The 20,744-nt window shown below is 36.0% G+C and overlaps 1 protein-coding gene across 1 annotated transcript in view; it reads right to left on the bottom strand.

The window, feature by feature from the left end:
* LOC134540351 (helicase domino) overlaps nt 1–20,744 on the bottom strand; it is a 329,560-nt gene that overhangs the window by 230,744 nt on the left and 78,072 nt on the right. The window contains exons 11-12 of the mRNA XM_063383024.1: nt 17,087–17,176; nt 16,403–16,580 (exon numbers count right to left, since the gene is read on the bottom strand). Of these exons, the coding sequence (XP_063239094.1) occupies nt 16,403–16,580; nt 17,087–17,176 (268 nt within the window). The remainder of the gene's footprint in view (nt 1–16,402; nt 16,581–17,086; nt 17,177–20,744) is intronic.

The following is a 20,744-nucleotide window of genomic DNA, read 5'->3' as shown; positions in this document are numbered from 1 at the left end:
GGCCGTATCCAGTAATGCACGAACGGCAACACGTGCTCCAGACGCAGTAAAAACATGTACCTGAGCAGTAGATAACAGAATTGTCTTAGATGACAGCTTCATTACTGGAGTAACAGCAGAAACTATTGCACTGGATTCTTCATGGGTAGACAGGGTAGTATCCACATTATCTTCAGCTCCATTAGGCTCGGCAGCTCGATTGAAGTGTAACAACGAATGGTGCCGCAATCCACAGCGGCGACAAGCAGATTTTGAGGGACAATGCTTGGCCTGATGAGAAGCGGCCAGACAGTTTATGCAGAGCCTATGTTCCTTCACAACAGTGTAATGATCTGCAGGGTCTTGCTGCAAAAACTGTGAACATGAATACAGGTTGTACGGAGCTCCGCACACAACGCACACCTGCTGGGATCTCACCAAACACTTAGACGTCTGCATGCGACTAGGCGTCCCTCTAGGCAGTGGTTGTGGCTTCCACTTGGGTGCCGGTACGGATCTAGAGTTAGGTCGGGATGAACATACTGCCTCATGCGCATTGCAGTGCTTCTCAAGGAATGCTATGAAGTCACCGAGGGTGGGGAATTCATTAGATAAAGTCATTTCCCACTTAGTGCGCAACACATTGTCTAAACATTTACAAAGAATTGGAAGCAGTATCAAATTCCAGTGATTGACTGGGACATTCATGGCCTTCAAAGCAGAGATGTTTTCGGTAATAACCGATAACAGATGTCTTAAGGATTTAGGATTGTCTAGTGATGCAACTGGTGCTTGTAACAATGCCTCAACGTGTATGCTCACAGCAAGACGCTTGTTTTCGTAGCGGTTAGTCAACAAATCCCACGCCACACGGAAGTTGGCAGCTGTCATGGGCAGCGCCTGAACCATCCCAAGTGCCTCACCCTGTAAGGAGGTTTTCAGGTATGCAAGTTGTTCAATTGGGGAAACATCACAATCGTTGATAATAAGTGTGGAGAACAAATTGGCAAAATTCAGCCATTGCCTCTGGTCACCATCAAAACTAGGCAGTGTTATCTTAGGAAGTGCTACACGAGGACTGGTGCTGGGACCGGGCGGGGGCGGCGAGTCACTGGAAGATGGACCTGACAAGCTGTCAAATACGGCTATCACATCAAAATATTTAGCTTCAAATTCATTCATGCGAGCAGCATGGTCGTCCAAATTGAACTCGTCGAGAGTGTCAGATGCAGCCTCAACTGTGACATAGTCTGCATCAAAATGATCGCGGAGCTGAGCAAGGTCTCGTACCGTGGCCAAGAACAAGCCCTGCTTGGCTGGGTCAATGCGTACGACTTGTGCAAGGTCATGAGCTCTCTTCATGCGACCTTCCGTCAACTTAAGTCTAACCATTGCCGCCCGTACAGCCGCCATTGTGACAAAGACGTCACGAGACTTAATATGTGAGGTTAGGGCACCACTACAACTGAAAACTATAACCTCTACAAATAATTACGAAAATCTCAAGCACAGAACAGCGGAACGACGCAAGGTACCTGGGAGTCCCATACCAGCAAAGCAAACAATAAACAGATGCCCATTCCAGAACAACGAAGTGGATAATCAGCCTTAAGAGTCCACAGCAACGACGACTAAATTAACACAAAGACTTGACGGAGCACTGAGAGCATCACCATACAATAAGGGAGACTTGTGATGTGCTAATTTTGCCGGTATCCCACAACGACGACACACCATGTGCGCGATCGCACCATATCAAGACGTACTAAGTGGTCTGTAAACACCCAACGAAAACTCACTTAGGTATGACGTGGATAACGGACAAATCACTTGCACCACAAAACAAGAACACGAAATGCAACGAAACAAAGTAACGAAACTTATCGCCGAGACGAAACAACAGCGCGAGTACCGAACTGTACCGCATGGGCCGAGACAAAGCGAGATTACACCACCAAATTACGACGAATCCCGGAACAGATCCGGCACGGAGGACCAAAAATGTTGCACGAAGAGACGTGGACTGAAATAATTAGCGGATGCAACATTTGTAAACAGCTATAGTTCGATTGAAAACGAGTCGCTATAGTAACCCACGTCCACTCACCACCATGTTGATTGTCAGACTGTAGACTGTCCTCTTCCTGTGCGCAGGTGCACCAACCTACTTCCTGGCCACTCCAGAGTGACCAACCACAATGCCCTGCAGGGCGGGAAGTTTAAAATGTTCAAAGTTTATACACTACACTAAACAGTCTCAAACTATATACACAAGTCGGAACACTTACTAAAGAAGAAGAAAAGTTACTGGTTTACTGGATTTTGTCCGTTGCCAAAGCTGGGTTTCCCATTACTAAAGCTGAATTACTAGACAGCGTTCAACATTTAATAAATGAACTGAACAGGCCAAACCCCTTTGTTGATAACCGATCGGGAAGGAAATGGTACGAGTCCTTTTAGAAACAAAATCCTGAAGTACGGGAAAGGGTAGCTCAGAATCTTACATCCTCGAGAGCAAACGTGACAGAGGCCGCTCTGAGAAGTTGGTTTCAAGAGATATATATTTACCTTGAAGACAACAATTCTCTAAATATTCTCAGTGAACCCAAACGTGTATTCAATGCTGATGAGACAACTTTCTTCTTGAACCCAAAAGCTGGCAAAGTGTTGGTTGCAAAAGGAAGCAAAAATGTTTATCAACAAGTTAACAGCGATGAAAAAGAATGTTTAACTTTTCTTGTAACAGGAAATGCAAATGGCAATTTAGCACCTTCCATGGTAATATTCAAGTATGAGAGAATTCCTTCACAAATTGCTAGAAGTATGCCTCCTGACCGGGGGGTAGGCAAATCTGATTCAGATTGGATGACAGGCGAGCTTTTCTTTGAATACTTGTCTAATGTTTTCTTTCCCTGGCTTGAAAATGAGAAAATACCTCGCCCAGTGATTTTTTTTTCATTGATGGCCATCCTTCCCACTTAACCCTCCATACCAGCAAATTTTGCGAAGAAAATGGAATCATTTTGGTAGCTCTCTTCCCAAATGCTACCCACCTAATTCAGCCAATGGATGTAGCCATTTTTCATAGCATGAAGGAGGCTTGGCGACAGAAAGTTCACGAATGGCGTCTTCATCATCTACATTCTCCCACAATTCAAAGACATGATTTTTCACCATTGCTAAAGGAAGTTTTGGCAGAAACAGTGACACCCCAGATGCTGCAAAATGGATTTAAAAAGTATGGCTTGGTTCCATGGAATCCAGATGCTGTTGACTTTTCAAAGCTTCCAACAAGGAATGCTCTTCTTACAGATCCTAAAGCAAGCAGTACCTATACAGAGAATCTAGTTGTAGCACTGAAAGTTTTGGAAGAAGAGATAGGTTCAAACAAACTTGAGGCCTTCAAGAAATCACATGGCATTTGGAAGGGTGAGTCATGATCATTCATTGTTTTGTGTATGGAAGAGAATGCAAGATCAAGTTTTGGGTTCAAATCAAGGTAATGCCAGCATGCCAGAAACCAGTCAAGAAAAACCAAGTGACAACACAAATGAAAGTACAGAAGATGTGAACAGACAAGAAGTCAGATCTAAGAGCACGGAAAACAGTCAAAATATATCTCCAGAAGAAGATAGTAGACAAGAGGTCAAATCTAAGACAATGGAAAAAATGTTAGATTTATCTCAAGGAGGACGAGAAGTTTGATGTGAAAGCATTGAAAATAGGCCTACACAAAATTTGGACAATGGCATAGTACAAAAATTTCAGCAAACATCTAGTGGGAAAATAATTCCTTCTCCGTTTAAAAGAGCCCTGTTTTGGCCTGGCCCAAAGGTGCAGAAAGCTAAAAGAATGAAGAAAGAAAAGATACCTAGTGTTGCGACTTCAAAGGAGTGGGTTTTATATCATGAGAAAAAAGAATCCCAAAAGAAAGAAGAAATGGCAAAGAAACAAGAAAGACTGGAAGAAAGAAAACGAAAGAAAGAAGTAAAAGAGAAACTTTTTATGTTGAAGGAGAAGAGTAAGAAGCAACAGAAAAAGAAATCTTTACTAAAAGATTCTTCAGAAACTGATGATGAGGAAGAAGATTGGGTGCAGTCAGGGGATAGTCTTGATGACATCAGCCTTATTGGGTCTTCTGACAATGAGTGTGATAATGACTTACTTAATATTGAAAATATAGTTTAAAAAACTAAAAAAACATGCTTTTAAAGAATATCAAACTAAAAAGTTAAAAATAAATATAGTTTAAAAAACTAAAGAAACATGCTTTTAAAGATTATCAAACTAAAAAGTAAAAAATAATTTTAAAATTTAATTTATGACAATAGTATATAAGCAATACTAGTATAAATGAGAAAAAAGCATGGGGCGCTTAATATACAAAAAATATGGCACAAAGCGCCTCAAGCTTTTTTCTCATTTATACTAGTATTGCTTATATACTATTGTCATAAATTAAATTTTAAAATTATTTTTTACTTTTTAGTTTGATAATCTTTAAAAGCATGTTTCTTTAGTTTTTTAAACTATATTTATTTTTAACTTTTTAGTTTGATATTCTTTAAAAGCATGTTTTTTTAGTTTTTTAAACTATATTTATTTTTAACTTTTTAGTTTGATATTCTTTAAAAGCATGTTTTTTTTTTAGTTTTTTAAACTATATTTATGTATAGTTATCATAGGGAAATGAGTTACAGACACTACCTATTACCATCTGAGATAACTATTTGGAGTTGCAACGTCACAAAGAAATGGTAAAGTCTCTCCGAATCATTTACAGTTAGATGTATGGATATAATCTTAGAATTTACCGGAAGAAAAAAAAACATGTTTTTTTTTTCCGGCGTGGCTGGGAGTAGAACCCACGATCGCTGAATCCGAAAGCTGACGTCACAGAAGTCGCGCGCCTTAGACCGCTCGGCTAACGAACGTAATGAAATTGGTGGGACATTTTACAGTGATGAGCCACTCACTCTTAGTCGAAAGAGTTACAGACGGACAGACGAACAGTTACAGACGGACAGACAAACATACAGGTGAAGCTAATATAAAGCATGTAAAAAGGGAGACTATGTTATAGTATCTTTTCCAGGGAAAAAAAAGTTTTACAAATATGCTTGCATAATTCAAGATTTAAATGACACCGAAGCAGAAGTCATGGCTTTGAAATCTTGTACCGATGCAAAAAAAATTTTCAGGGTTGTTGAATCTGATGTTAGTATGGTCTCAAGGTCTCAAATCTTGTATAAATTACCCTTGCCAAGTATGGTTAGTTCAGGAGATCGTTTGAGATATCATTTCAAGATGACCTTAGATGTACAAGGCTAGAAAACAATGTAAGACACAATTTTATGTTGTATACTGAGTGGGAATCATTTTCTTCTAAAATAAATCCTTAATCTGTTTTAATATATGTATAATTCCATTATTATTTAATGTCTTGTGTCCATTTCGGTTTAACTTTTTAATTTAGTTGGTCATCTGTATACTAATGTAGTCAACTAAAACATTTTACAAGTGTCAACTTCTGGTACAGTAACATGTCAAACACTGGTACGCAAAGAAATTGTGGGTGTCTAATACTGGTGCATATGCATACGCATCATAAAAAAAATATTGTTGTGATGTTGATTTAACTAAATCAGATTTCTAGATGGTATATTGTAAATAAAAGTTTAAGAAATTATAAAACATGTCACAACTTGGATTCGCTTCATTAGTCTAGTTTATTCATTTAAAATTTGGAAAAACACTTCTTAAAGTGTCTACTACTGGTACAGTTACCTTAATATTTATTTACAATACACGCAAAATAAACAAAACAACTTTTGTTTACAAGAAGTTTGGCAAAATAAAAATATAGTATAAACACAAAATTGCGAAAAAATCAATAAACAAAATACATTTATAAAACACATTCAGTCTCAACACTCACCAAGTTTATCTATTTATTGTCTGAACTAGATTCTGATGCATCAGATTCATTTGCCGGGACGTCAACGCCATCTTAGTCGCCGCTGCAGTCACGTGTTATTCAAGTTGTCTGTTTGTTTTCGCCAAACAAGTTTTTCACTTACTGAAAATTCTCTTCCATGCTCTTCTGCAAATGCGATTACGCGCAACTTGAAAGTGGCAGTATACAAATTGTATTTACCCATATTTTTACAAAATGAACTTTCTCAAACTCTGCAATTACCGGTACTTTCCACTCCAATGCAAACGAGATAAAACAATCACATCACAGCATCTTATCTTCCACACACATTCCTTCCTCCCACACGGCCAATTAGGACATGACGCTCAAGGTTGGACCAATGATAAGCGCCACACGCCACGTGAAAGCAGGCTGTTCCATTGTGTTTAGGGCTGTTCCATCCCCGCGTCGCGCCTCAGTCGCCGTCAATAAATAAGGGTGCGACGATTATGAGGAGAATCTTAAATACCAAATTCATTACCTCAAACAATAGGTGCGACGATTAAGCGATGGTGACGATTATTCGAGTGAATACTGTATTTGATTTCCTACGAATATTTGACATAGCATCCCTCCACAAGTTTATCATATACAGTACAACCCGGTTATAACATTCCCGTTTTTAACATTTTCCCGCCTATAACACCATAATTTCATGGTCCCGTCATTTCTCCATTTATCACAATGCTTTAATTTCCCGCCTGTAACAATATTAAAATTTCTACATTCCCGCCTTTAACGTTCAAATTTGCTTTGATAACTGCCACAATTTTCAGTATCTCTTCCTTCAAAGTCATAATTTAGAGCGAAAACATAGCTAGAAAATACAACACGCATATACAAACATCAGATGTTTACATTTGTGTAGTTCACCATAGACGTGGTACACACGCACTAAACAACTTGCACCGGATCAACTATCAATATGGCGTCCTGTTCGCACATGTTAGCCTATGACTTGTTCCATTATACTTATGATGCACATTTTGTGCACTGATACATGGTCGGAAACAGTGCTACTGTATTCTATGGGGCTGGTTTTTGTTTCAAAGGTTTAACACCTTGAGATGGTTAAATGTCCTATGGATATATTCACGGCTTTTGTTTGTGGTTAACCTTTACCGTAATTTTTTTTTTTTTCACTTACTTATTGTAGTCACGGTCGTATTTCATTAAAATACGCAGTATTGAAATTTTATTCAGGTTATTGTACGGCTAAGATGGCCGATAAATATAAACGAAAATCATATTCTGTAGCTGAAAAAATTCAGTTTATTAACTAGTGGACAGGAACCCCAACAAAACGCGTGTTGTGATTGCAAAAGAGTTGAATATTTCTGTTTGTCTCTGAACTGTATCGTACAACACTTTTTTTTTTAGCATATTATTAGATATTATCTATAAATAAAATTAACCAATTTTCCACTCTATTGCTGTACTTAGTGTATTACTCCTGTATTGTGTTGTTTTACCTATACTCTTTAAATTAATCAATCCACACGTAATTTATACAAAGTGAAGATGTAATTTTATGATTTCCTGCTTATAACATTTTCCTGCTTATAACATTTTTTTAAGTTGGTCCCTTGGAGAATGTTATAACAGGGTTGTACTGTACCACATTAACTGTTGAGGTTAATTCTATTGTGCAATATCAATGTTTTAATGAGAATTCATAGTCAAAAACATAAACAAGCAACATTTAAAACATTAAAAAAGTATTCAATGTTTTTTTTTCACTACTGTCTCGCTAAACAGTAAAAAAAACACAAACACACAATAAAAAAAAAGAAGCATATGTGAAGCAAATAATACCTGTAGAGATAAGCAGTTGGATGGAATTAATTTCCATCTATACCTTCAGAATGGCAAAATGTTTGGAGAGAGGGTTCAAACAGAATGTACAAACAAGAAGATAAAACTGTTTCATTTCTATCTTTCTGTGAAGATTGGCTCTAATAATGTGTAACATTAAATGCACACTCTAAAAGATAAAGATATTTTTTGATGGCAATTAAAAAGCTAAAGCAAAATCCATCAACATGCCATTTTTCTTTCACTCAAAATACAGTAAAACCATCTTAAGAAAGTATTGGAAAAACCAAATTAAATGTGTTTCTCAAGCAGGAAAACTTATTGAAAGGGTAAATAATAGGGATGGGACGAATCCACATTTTGGTCGAATCCGAATCCTTGTTCGAATCCTCAGTGTTTGTCATCGAATCTCGAATCCCAGTCCCACACTAAACTTCACCACATGTTATTAAAAAAATCACACATTTATTTTAAAAAATTACATAGGCCTATGTATTAAAAAAAATCACATGTGTATTTACAAAATTATTAGGGGTGTGCGAATATTCGTAAACACGAATAGTTGCGAATAGTAACTGACGAACTATTCGCATTCGTAAGTCGAATAGCAAAATTAAAAATTGTGAATACTGTATGCCCGAATATAAGGCGACCTGCAGTTTCAGGAGGCCAAACAAATGTAAAAATAATTTTGGTAGAAATCAATGTGAAAATTCATTAGACATACATTTTGTATTGATAAATCCTTTTTGCATTTATGTATACCACATTTAACTTTCCGTTTCACAGCTACGTATTACTATTTAGTAGTGTGGTAAACGTAACAAAGCAAACAAAGAATGCAGCTTGCCGGAACAAAACAAGTGGCTAGCTGCCATGGTGAAGCATACAGCCATGAATAACTTCGGTGACGTGACCGCGAATATTTTTCCATATTACTCTCTGACAGAGAGTCTCTGTCCTATGAATTTTAAAGAATAATCTAAGATAATTATGTTGTTTGAGAGGTTTTTACATAAATAAAGAGTGGATTACTGTGAAATTATTAAAACAGCTTTTGAAGCAACGTACCAAATTCCTGTAAATATGGCGTCTTCGTGCGTGTTCGGCAATGTTCGTTTTACAACAAAGAAATATTGTGGAAAGACAGTTGGCAGCCATGAATTTCCAAACACTACTTCCGAAATGTTTTGTAAACGTAATCAATCGCTCTGAAAATAGCTGTGATATTTTAGTACAAATTTTCCGTTAAAAATCTGAAATTAAATTAACATAAATGTTAACACGCGATTGTACACAAAGTACAAATATGATATGTGTAATAAAATGTTTCCATTTTGAGATGCTTCAACATTCACATTTTTACTTAAGAACAAATATTTTAATTTTCAACGTTAAACAATTGTGAATTACTGCAATATTGGGTGGATTTATCGTTTTCCCCGTGTGAGCTAACGAAGTTCTTGTTAATATAAAAATTGTGAACATTTTGTTTTAAAAATGTTTCTACTGTAGCTTTCAGCTTGGAACTAATGTTTGCGGTGCTGACGTCTTGGGTGCGTAAATAAGGCGACTTCCAATTTTCTCATTTCTCGTTTATGTAAAAATGGTCGCCTTATATTCGGACCAATATTTGCATCAAATATAAAATAGATAACAATTATTAAATATTATTATATATGAAATAAAAATTCATGTCCTCAATAACTCTTAAAAAATACTAAGTGAACTTTTTTTTTTGTGGTTTCATTCACAGAAAATATCTTGTATAAACTAAATATATAAAAACCCGCCATTGTTCAGTGTAGTAACATTATATATATATATATATATATATATATTAATATATTACAACTATTCGACTTCGAAACTATTCGCATTCTATTCGAAAATTTTACTATTCGATTCAAAATTATTCGACCATCAAAATCCACTATTCGCACACCCCTAAAAATTATAAAATAAGTGCATAGTGTAACCACCTGATATAAAATAGAGACAAATAACCTCAAAAACCACACATGTAAGTGTGCATCTGTCTAATTCTCTGTTAAATTAATACTTCCTATGTTTTCAATAAAATATGTTTGTATAACGAACACCATTTAAAAAAAGTTACGTTTTTTTCTGCAATGTTATATTATTGAAGGTTGGAAATGATAGAGTAGTTATGCTAATTGACAAAATGCAGCGTATTTTATCTTTAGTTTGTGCTATTTCCGTTACCTTTATAATATAGTTTAGGTATACAATTTTCTAGAGCTGGACGAACCTCAGTTCTCTGGTTTCGAACCGAGCCGAACCGAACCTCATACAGAAATAATTGTTTTGAATTAAAATGAACTGATGACCAGCATTTTGGTCTTTAACTGAGTGGTGAAAAAGAAAGGTTCTCCAGCCATATGTAAAATTAAAACATTATATAGCTTAGCTTATATATATACCAATTTTTAATTAATGAAGAAGTTACATCTAAATTTCAAAAAGACTATCTTCCTTTTTCAGTGTACACTAACCTTTATTTAAAAAATATATAAAGATGACGAACATTCAGCATAAGGCCACATAACATATTTTTGTGGTAGACATAACCTAAAGTTTTTAATAAGTAAAACTTTTTAATAGGACATCAAAAAAAAAAAGGTGAATGTGAATTAAGTAGGGATGGGATTTTTGAATCTTGGATTCGTCGAATATACCGAATCCTATGGATTCGAGGATTCGTAGGATCCGAGGTGGGATTTGAGGTAGGATTCGAGGTGGGTTTTTAAGAGTTTTAGGTAGTAATTGAAAATTGTAGTGCTGGGCGAAGTTCGAAAATTTAGAACCGAACCGAACCCTTACGTTCGGCTCGGTTCGAAACCTCATAAAATATATTCGAAAAACCGAACGTTCGTTTAAAAAAATTACGTTTTTCTAATTTTCTAACCCCCATTTGAGACCATTCACAAAACAGCACAACAAAATTCCATTACATGTAATAATCCTACTTTTATCGCATAATCGTCGCCTCAACAGTTTTAAGTGCAGACAAAAAAAATTATTAATTGTCGCATAACTCGCATAGAATTTTTTTCATATAGGCGCGCTTTGTTTTTTATTTACTTTAGAGATTTTTGTATGCATTTCTCGTACTACGTAATATAAACTATCGTACAAATGCCAAAGGTATTGTATATTATACCTTTAACTATAGTGCGTGTACGAGAAGTGTTGTAAAATCACCAAAGATTGCGTAACCCATACCAGGGTGGCCACTCTTCTGGGATAATAAAATTCCTGGTTTTTTCCAGGTTTTTTCCAGGTTTTTTCAAGGGTGGTTTTTATCAATATTTGCATACAATTTGCATTTTTGTTACACAAAGCACACACAATATGAAGTTTTATTGGCGTTAAACAATAGACAACTTAACTATAGGCTTAAAAATTAAATCAATGAACTTGCTTAAAACAAAACCTACCACCAACAAAAAATTTATAATCTCACGCCACAAAAATTACTTGACACCAAACGCACGTGTTTTGCCTCTCTTGCGTGGCTGGCTAATGCTGTTCTTCCCATCCATGCTACCGATATTGATTTTAACATTACACAAATTGCAAATAGCGTGTGTCCTGCACTTTGGATCTTTCTCCAACCATTCAAACTCTTCCGTATATTTGTCATTGTACGTGGTGACCGAACTTGTTGACATTTTGATAGTCTGCGCCAATTACATGTTAGATTAAAAAATTCAAAACAACGTCCCGCACAACTAAACTTTTAAAAAAACTCGAGAAAAGTATCCGTGATACCGTGACGCCACAACATGAGCGCAAAGTAGAAACAAATATACATAAAAAACTAGTGCTACCAACATGCCGTGCGAGAAATTACTACCACCCTACAACAACATTTGCAGCCAAAATGCTGTTGCTTTTGAAGACAGAAACATAATAAGTATGGAAGTCTGAATTGTTAACGGTTTCTTACGTACTACAAAATTTTTAAATGCAATATGAACAAATTAACTTTCACAAAATATAGCACACGAGCACACTGTCGTGCTTCGACGGGTGGTGAACGTGCTCATTTAACAGCCGTATGTTATTGTGATTGTTACTTCACAAAAAAAATTCCCGGTTCTAATAAAAATTCCTGGTTGATTCCAGGTATTCCTGGTTTTTTTAAGAAATCCTAGCTATTTCCCGTATTTCCCGATTTCCCGGTTGGCTGGCCACCCTGCATACGTTAAACTAAAGCGCATGTACGAGAACTCTCGTATTTCGGCAAAACTAACGTGATCAAGTTAACACAAGACAAATGCGGTAGGAAATGATTACGTAAATTACGTACCTATTTTAAATTACTGGGATGTATTTATTTTCTTTGGCCTTTTTGATTATAACAGTCAGGTACTGAAAATATTAATTTAATCTTGTGTATTAAAAGTACTAGTCCAGTTAATTTTACAGTACGGTACTAAGTTCACTAGCGTAGTTGCGGCAGCCATCATTATTTCTCGTGTTTTCTTTTTTTCCGACGCAAATTTCTTTAACCACACTTCTTACGTTACGTTAACAAAATTATTGTTCTTGAGGTGATTTGCGATGAGCAGGCTTACGTCGTTGAAGTTTTCTAAATGGAGAAAAGATAATGACGACCCAGATGACCCAGAACCACCCCAAAAAATGTCTAAAGTTTCTTCTGACGAGCAGCATTCTTCCAAGAAAACAGCAACTGCAGTCAGCGGGTTTTGTAATGTAGATAGGTAACTTAATTCACATTCGACTTTTTTTTAATGTCCTATTAAAAAGTTTTACTTATTAAAAATGTTATGTGGCCTTATGCTGAATGTTCGTCATCTTTATAATAATATATTTTTTTTAATGAAGGTTAGTGTACACTGAAAAAGGAAGATACCTAGTCTTTTTGAAATTTAGATGGAACTTCTTCATGAATTAAAAGTATATATAAAGAAATTAAATGCAAAATGATTTTCTCTAAACTGTTTTCTTTCCTTCATTATTTATTGCATAAACTTAACTTATAAAATGTTTTGCAATTTAATAAAGCTAAGCCATATGTTTTAATTTTACATATGGCTGGAGAACTTTTCTTTCTCACCATTCAGTTAAAGACCAAAATGCCGGTGGTCGGTTCATTTTAATTCCAAACAATTATTTCTGTATGAGGTTTGGTTCGTCTCGGTTCGAAATTTTTTTGCTATGGTTCGATTCAGTTCGAAACTAGAGAACTGAGGTTCGTCCAGCTCTAGAAAATTGTATACCTAAACAATATTATAAAGGTAACGGAAATAGCACAAACATAAGATAAACTACGCTGCATTTTGTCAATTAGCATAACTACTAGATCATTTCCAACCTTCAATAATATAACATTGCAGAAAAAAAAACTTAATTTTTTTTTAAATGGTGTCTGTTATACAAACATATTTTATTGAAAACATAGGAAGGATTAATGTAACAGAGAATTAGACGGATGCAAACTTACGTGTGTGGTTTTTGAGGTTATTTATCTATTTTATATCAGGTGTATACACTATGCACTTATTTTATAATTTTATAAATACACAGGTTATTTTTTTTTTAATAACATGTGAAATTTAGTGTGGGACTGGGATTCGAGATTCGATGACAAACACTGAGGATTCGAACAAGGATTCGGATTCGACCAAAATGTGGATTCGTCCCATCCCTAGAATTAAGTTACCTATCTACATATTTTTGTGGTAGACATAACCTAACATTTTTAAAAAGTAAAACTTTTTAATAGGACATTAAAAAAAAGTCGAATGTGAATTAAGTTACCAATCTACATTACAAAACCCGCTGACTGCAGTTGCTGTTTTCTTGGAAGAATGCTGCTCGTCAGAAGAAACTTTAGACGGTTTTTTGGGGTGGTTCTGGGTCATCCGGGTCGTCATTATCTTTTCTCAATTTGGAAAACTTAAACGACGTTAGCCTGCTCATCGCAATTCACCTCAAGAACAATAATATTGTAAACGTAACGTAAAAAGTGTGGTTATAAAAAAATTTGGGTCGGAAAAAAGAAAACACGAGAAATAATGATGGCTGCCGCGACTACGCTAGTCAACTTAGTACCGTACTGTAAAATTTACTGGACCAGTACTTTTAATACACAAGATTAAATTAATATTTTCATTACCTGACTGTTATAACCAAAAAGGCAAAAGAAAATAAATACATCCCAGTAATTTAAAATACGTAATTTACGTAATCATTTCCTATCGCATTTGTCCTGTGTTAACTTGATCACGTTAGTTTTGCCTAAATACGAGAGTTCTCGTACATGCGCTTTAGTTTAACGTATGGGGTACGTAATCTTTGGTGATTTTACAACACTTCTCGTACACGCACTATAGTTAAAGGTATAATATACAATACCTTTGGCATTTGTACGATAGTTTATATTACCTAGTACGACAAATGCATACAAAATTCTCTAAAGCAAACAAAAAACAAAGCGCGCCTATATGAAAAAATGCTATGCGAGTTATGCGACTATTAATATTTTTTTATTTTATTTTGTTTGCTCTTGAAACTGTTGAGGCGACGACTATGCGATAAAAGTCGGAATATTACAAGTTATAGAATTTTGTTGAGCTGTTTTGTGAATGGTCTCAAATGGGGGTTAGAAAATTAGAAAAACGTATTTTTTTTTAAACGAACTTTCGGTTTTTCGAATATATTTTAAGAGGTTTCGAACCGAACCGAACGTAAGGGTTCGGTTCGGTTCGAAATTTTCAAACTTCGCCCAGCACTACAATTTTCAATTACTACCTAAAACTCTTAAAAACCCACCTCGAATCCCACCTCGGATCCTACGAATCCTCGAATCCATAGGATTCGGTATATTCGACGAATCCAAGATTCGAAAATCCCATCCCTAGTAAATAATAAAGTGAAACAACTTTCAAGGGATGAATAGTTGCAAAGCCTGTAAAATGCACAGTTTTAAAGTTTAAATGGAATTACATAGAGGAAAACAAACATTAATAAAAAACTCACTGATAAAAACCTGGAGAAATCTATTACTATTTAGCGAAATACATCCTACCAGGAAAAGGGCTAGGAGTGATGAAAATATCCCAAGAACAACTAAAACGTGAGAGATTTATTATCTGTCATTAACTCTAGTCTTGCTGTGCCCTTGAGTGAGGGTGAGTTGACAGAACATATGAAGTTTTTGTTTTGACTGCTGAATGCCTGACTCAACACAAGCCACTGAGATATATGGTTATCTTTCCTTTCTTCCTGGCTGTATCTGCCAAGGATCAGTGCCGACAAATGTGTTCCATTAATTAACATTTTATATTTGATGTTCCTTTCCTAATAAGTTTTTATAAGCACAATTCTATCTAAAAATTAAAGAAAATTTAAAAACAAGTGTGAGATATTTTTTAAATTGTCTGCAATCAAAAAATATATACATATATATAATCTCTGCCTCCCACTGTCACTCAAATCAGGCTGATGGGCAACGGTAATTATCTTCTGCAGTCTCACTGTGTTCCCGATTTTCTATTTAATGATTATAAAAATTCTCTGTGAAACAACTAAAAATTTAGGAATGGATAAATCATTTTCAAAGAAATTGCCAAGAAAATATTTAACTTGCATTAAAATTAATTTTGCACTGTTCAATAGTGTTAATTTTATTTAAATTCATGAGACATGATTTTACCGGGTCTCTACGGTAGCGGTCAGTTAAGTAATCATTAGACGTTACGGCACTGCTTGACACGCTGAGCATTTGTATAAAATAAACTCTAACCTAAATTTATCATGCAAAACAAGTGATCACTACACTCGGAATGAGTTCGGGTATGTAAGTGGTTAAATTTAACAATAGAAAAAAAAAGAACTTTTTTTTGTGTTGATTTAGAACTTTTTAAGCGGAAAAATTGAACCTCCAAAACATATTAAAAAAACATATTAAACGAGGGATGTTTAAAATTAATGGCATGGGATACTTTTGGTGCTATATTAGTCTGATGTCATAGGCGGGAATAGTCTTTAGCTTTAGTCTAAAACCCTTGAACAATTTTACTGCATCTTCAGAATAGCCATAAAAACTCCTGTCTTATATTAATGAATTGGGAGCTTAACATCTATTTGACATTCATGTAATTGTAAAACCAAATTGTCTTAAAATATCCGTGGAGAAATAAGCATAATTTATGCAAACTTATATGATGTACATTTACCTATAAATTATTTTGGATATAAATTTTTTTTTTAAAGGGTATGAAATACAATTTTTATAAGCCATTACTGTTTCAGATGACATAAATAGATGCAGATCGTTAGATATCCATTTGTATTTTACAAAGGTTTTCAAGAACAGCTGTAAGCGCAGCTAAGAGCCACAAACCCAGCTTCACGGGTGAGACAAGTATTGTTTTGTCATCTTGACCTATGGTACTTTAAGGAGCCCGCCTTGTTAGAGGTGTATCTGTGTTTTGATGAGGCGGGATGATAAATGCTACGCTAGTGCAGTTTACCCTCTAAGCTCAATAATACATTTTTTGGAATAATTTTTAAAAAAATATTTTGAGGTGGGAATCATATTTCCGAACAGTACTTCCACCACCCTCTCGCACGCACCCTTCTCGCAGGCGAGGTGGGCGAGCAGCGCGATGGTCTGGATGGTCTTGCCCAGCCCCATCTCGTCGGCCAGGATGCCGTTCAGCTTGCGGTCGTACATGGTGACCAGCCAGTCGAGCCCCACGTGCTGGTACTCCCGCAACGTGTGCTTCAGCAGGAAGGGGATCTTGGTGACCACCTGCAAAACAGTACTTCTCTTACGGCTGTGCAAACGTCACTTTTACCCTACAAGCCAAACATCCGTGACAAACAATTAAAAATATTTTCTTCTTCTTCCTGAAGTTGGTCAAGTTACATATCAAATTGAAGCCCATTCAATGACATGTAAAATGAGCTGTCTAACAGCCTTCTAGCACCATTCGTTGGAAATATACAGGTATTTGTGTGATCCAAAACATTGCTAAAATCGGCTGGTTTGGCATTTTTCAAAAATTTAATACGAATCAACTACTCAAGATATTGTAACGGCCGAAAATACTGTAGGATACCAGGGAAAGCTTTTTTGTTTTTTTAATAGCTGGCCAGACGATCAGGAACAGCGGGACACGATGAGGAACTGACAAACTCAGCAGGAAACATTGAACGACAGGTTAAGCGGGAGTTGGGGGGAATGTTTGCTAACACAAGCATAACACGGCCGCGGAAACAAACAGGGGGTTGCCACTCGCGGACTGCCCTACTCACACTGGTCGACGAGAGAGTGTTCCCCGTGGGCTGGATGCTCTCCGCCAGGGCCGCCACGTCCGTGATCTCGTTCCTGCTCTCCTCATTGTCCTGCAGAGAGTCCACAAGCTTACACAACCTTCCAGGGATTCCACCAATGAATTATCAAGAACTGCACACGCCGGTGTAACTCCACTTGTGCGGGGCTGGAGGAACATAAAACCACTCATAAACATGGCATGGAATGTTAAGTTGAAAGCATGGGAAATTTGAAGAAAAAATAATCATGATTATGAACAGTTGTGTAATAAACACTTATCAACACAGACATGTTAATTGTGTAGGGTGGCAATTCACAAGACATGAGCGGGACATTGCCACATGGCCTCACACACACCCACAAACTCTTGCTTTCACTCTGGTTGCAAAACTAAAGATTAGGATCAAATGTACAACATATATACGGGTAGAAACATTAACCCTTCATGCAACACAGAAATGCAAATTTAATGAAATATATATACATTTTTTTTATAGGAAAGCTTTACTCAAATTACCAATATTTCATTTATCAGAATCCAAAACTCAATACATTGTTTTAGTACACAGTTTGTTACAAAAAATTCAATCCATGTGGATTGTGAAACCAATTATGCTCTTAGATTGGTAACATTACTTCTAGGCCTGTGCAAATATTCACATTTTTGAATAAAAATAACAAATTATTCATATTTGATTCGACCCCGAGTACCAAAAATTCGAAATACGAAAATTTGTTTCCATACAAACATTGAACATAGCATACCTCCTTGAGTTTGTCTTATACCAATGTTCACTGTTGAGGTAAAATCTTTTCACCAATATAAATATCTCCTTTTGATGTTTTGATGGGACTTCATCATCAAAAACATGAACTAAAAGTGATGTTTTAAACATGCAAAAAGTATTCAATGTTTTTTTCCCCCCACTACTGTCTTGCTAAACAGTAACAGAAAAAACGCGTAAACGATTCAAAACATGGCACATTTGTCATTTTAAACTTGAAAACCAAATATAATTTGTATTCATTTTGCCACTTACACCAGAAGTGGAAAAAATGAAACTAACCTCAACAACCATGGACTACAAAACCACAAAACACGGACACTCCATTGCAATGGTTGTTAAAGCATATGAATGCCATAGTTTCAATGATGTATAAATCAATAGTCACAATCAATCTTAACACCAAGCGACACAGGAGCAGCTAACTTTCTGCATGTATCTATGTAGATGCTGTGATTAATGGTTTAAATACTAGATGAAATTAACAAAACGGTTTTTATAAAACAAAACCAACTCATGAATAATTTGGGTCATATGTAAACATGAACTCATTCAATCACCAATTTGGGAAAACTGCAGTTTAAAAAAAATAAAAATAGATAGCAATAGATTTCACTCTATGTATTTTGTGATTTGCGAAAATTTTCTGGAGCACATTTAGAGTATTGTGTGTCATTTATCTGAAGTTGTTACATAAAATGAAAATTTTTTTTAGTGAGATTATACCGTATTTACTCCCATATAGGTCGCCATCGCAGATAGGTAGCACCCATAATTTGAGGTCTCGAATTTGGTATTTAAGATTCCCCCCATATAGATCGCACCGGTAATTCATTACACATACGCATTGCACCACAGTAAAAAAATAAAATAATAAAAAAAAGGCCGCAAATTGATGGAAATTTACCGTCAATAGCGCGCCGTGCGCAGAGAAAGGTCATTGTACTCGGTCAGCTGCTGTTACGGTGCACCGGCTGGCTCTCTTTGTTCACTGAGCTGCGCATGCGCAGTATGACTCCCTCAACACTCCGCCCAGACTCGTGACGTTCCATCAGCAGCCAGCCAATAGATGCAAGCTTAGCGGAAAAAAATATAAGCTCCACCTCCCGTGTACCAGTTTTGTCCAGTTCTAATACCAGTTTATTGGTATACGCACCAGTTTTCTCGCTGCCGTGTAATGTTCAAGTTTACGTTCATCTTGATGTCTTGATACCAATAATTAATTAATTACGATCCCCAGGAAAAAATTGTTAGTTTAAAATATGCGTCAACTGTATTATAAAATACGTATAAAACAGTTACCAAGACTCCGCTCATTTTATCTTGTGAAGTTTGTCTCGTACCAGTATTTCAGCTAAGTTGTGACATAAATACAGTATCAGAACTTAACAATCAGACACGTTTATACATTCGTGAGTTTACATTTTTCCCTCATGCATTTTAGATTGTCTCCTGCTATAATTACTCTGACTTTTACACGTCTAGGCTTAAATTATTACATGTTTAGAAATAAAAGCAACTTTTCATGTTATAAAATATGTATATTTTGGGATTTAGAATGTTCATTGCTGACTATAAACGTTACGTTTATCACGATGTAGGGCTGATCGGTTCCCACATTTTCAGTTCGGTTCGGCTCGGCTCGGTTTTTTGTTAAAAATGTCGGTTTTCGGTTCGGTTCGGTCACTACTTCAAAATTTTTCTTTGAGCTGTCATACCAAAAAAAATTCCACTATAGTATTTGATTACTTGCAATATCTTGCAAAAGTTTAATTTCTTAGGGGAGTCACTTTCTCAGCAATATAAAAGTTATTTTCAACTACTATTTGTATTTATAAATAAGTTTATATGCTACTGAAACAACCATATGTGTAAAAAGGAACAGAACAAAACAGTTTAGAACATTAATAACTAGTATTACATTAACCTTGTTGCCAGCTTGAATTTATGAAATGTACTGGAATAAAATTCAATAGCAATAATGTGATTAAAAGCAATATACAAATAAAAACTTCCTACTGTAGCCTCTATGCCGGGAGTTAATGGACAAGCCAACATAAACAAACGTCTTAACCAAGAAAACGTCTTAACCTACCAGTGCATTAAAGGCAGAATGAATCATAATGACCATATTTTCAAAATACACAAGTAAAGTATTCATATTTAGTATGCGGTATTTACTAGGATTTTTTTTCCGTCACGTGCGTAACATCATCATCTTTGCGGAACACGGGCGGTATTATTTTTAATTCTTTCGTCACAGATGTTCATAGTTGCCTCCAATTACCAAGACGTAGTGGCAAAAAAGAATTTTTATTTTACGAGAAATCAAATACTCTAGACTATAACGACGCAAAGCCGCAATAATCACGCGCGAATAGTAAACAAACTACACTAGAGTCCCGTTATAGCGAGGTGTCACGGTTCCGGGTTTGATCATCGCTATAACCGTGTCCTCGCTATAACCGAATTGGAAAAATTTTGGCCCCCAAAAAATAAAAATTAACCGAAAATAGCATAAAAATTGTGTTTAAACCTGTATAATTGGAAAATAACAGGTTATATTAACGAAATCTTAATTTCTGTGAGCAGATGTGTGAATTCTCTTTAAAACCATACCCCATAAGTACGGATGCGATCACCGATTGCGTCAAAATAACCAGAATACCCTACCACGCCACGTAAGTATAGCATCTCAGCCCGCGGCCAACGCAGCATTGTCCTGCTATCTATCGTCGACGCGTGCTGTCTGCTGGCGGCCATGTTGGTTCGGGATGTTGCTAACAGGTGGTGCTAGTGTAGCGCGACGATTTAATTCCTTACAAAATAGCAGGAGTGCGGCTGCGGCAACGCA

The sequence above is a fragment of the Bacillus rossius genome, chromosome 16 (genome assembly GCF_032445375.1).
Source record: "Bacillus rossius redtenbacheri isolate Brsri chromosome 16, Brsri_v3, whole genome shotgun sequence".
NCBI lineage: Eukaryota > Metazoa > Arthropoda > Insecta > Phasmatodea > Bacillidae > Bacillus > Bacillus rossius.
The sequence above is the reverse complement of the archived record's forward strand: the minus strand, read 5'-3'. Positions and strand labels throughout refer to the sequence as shown.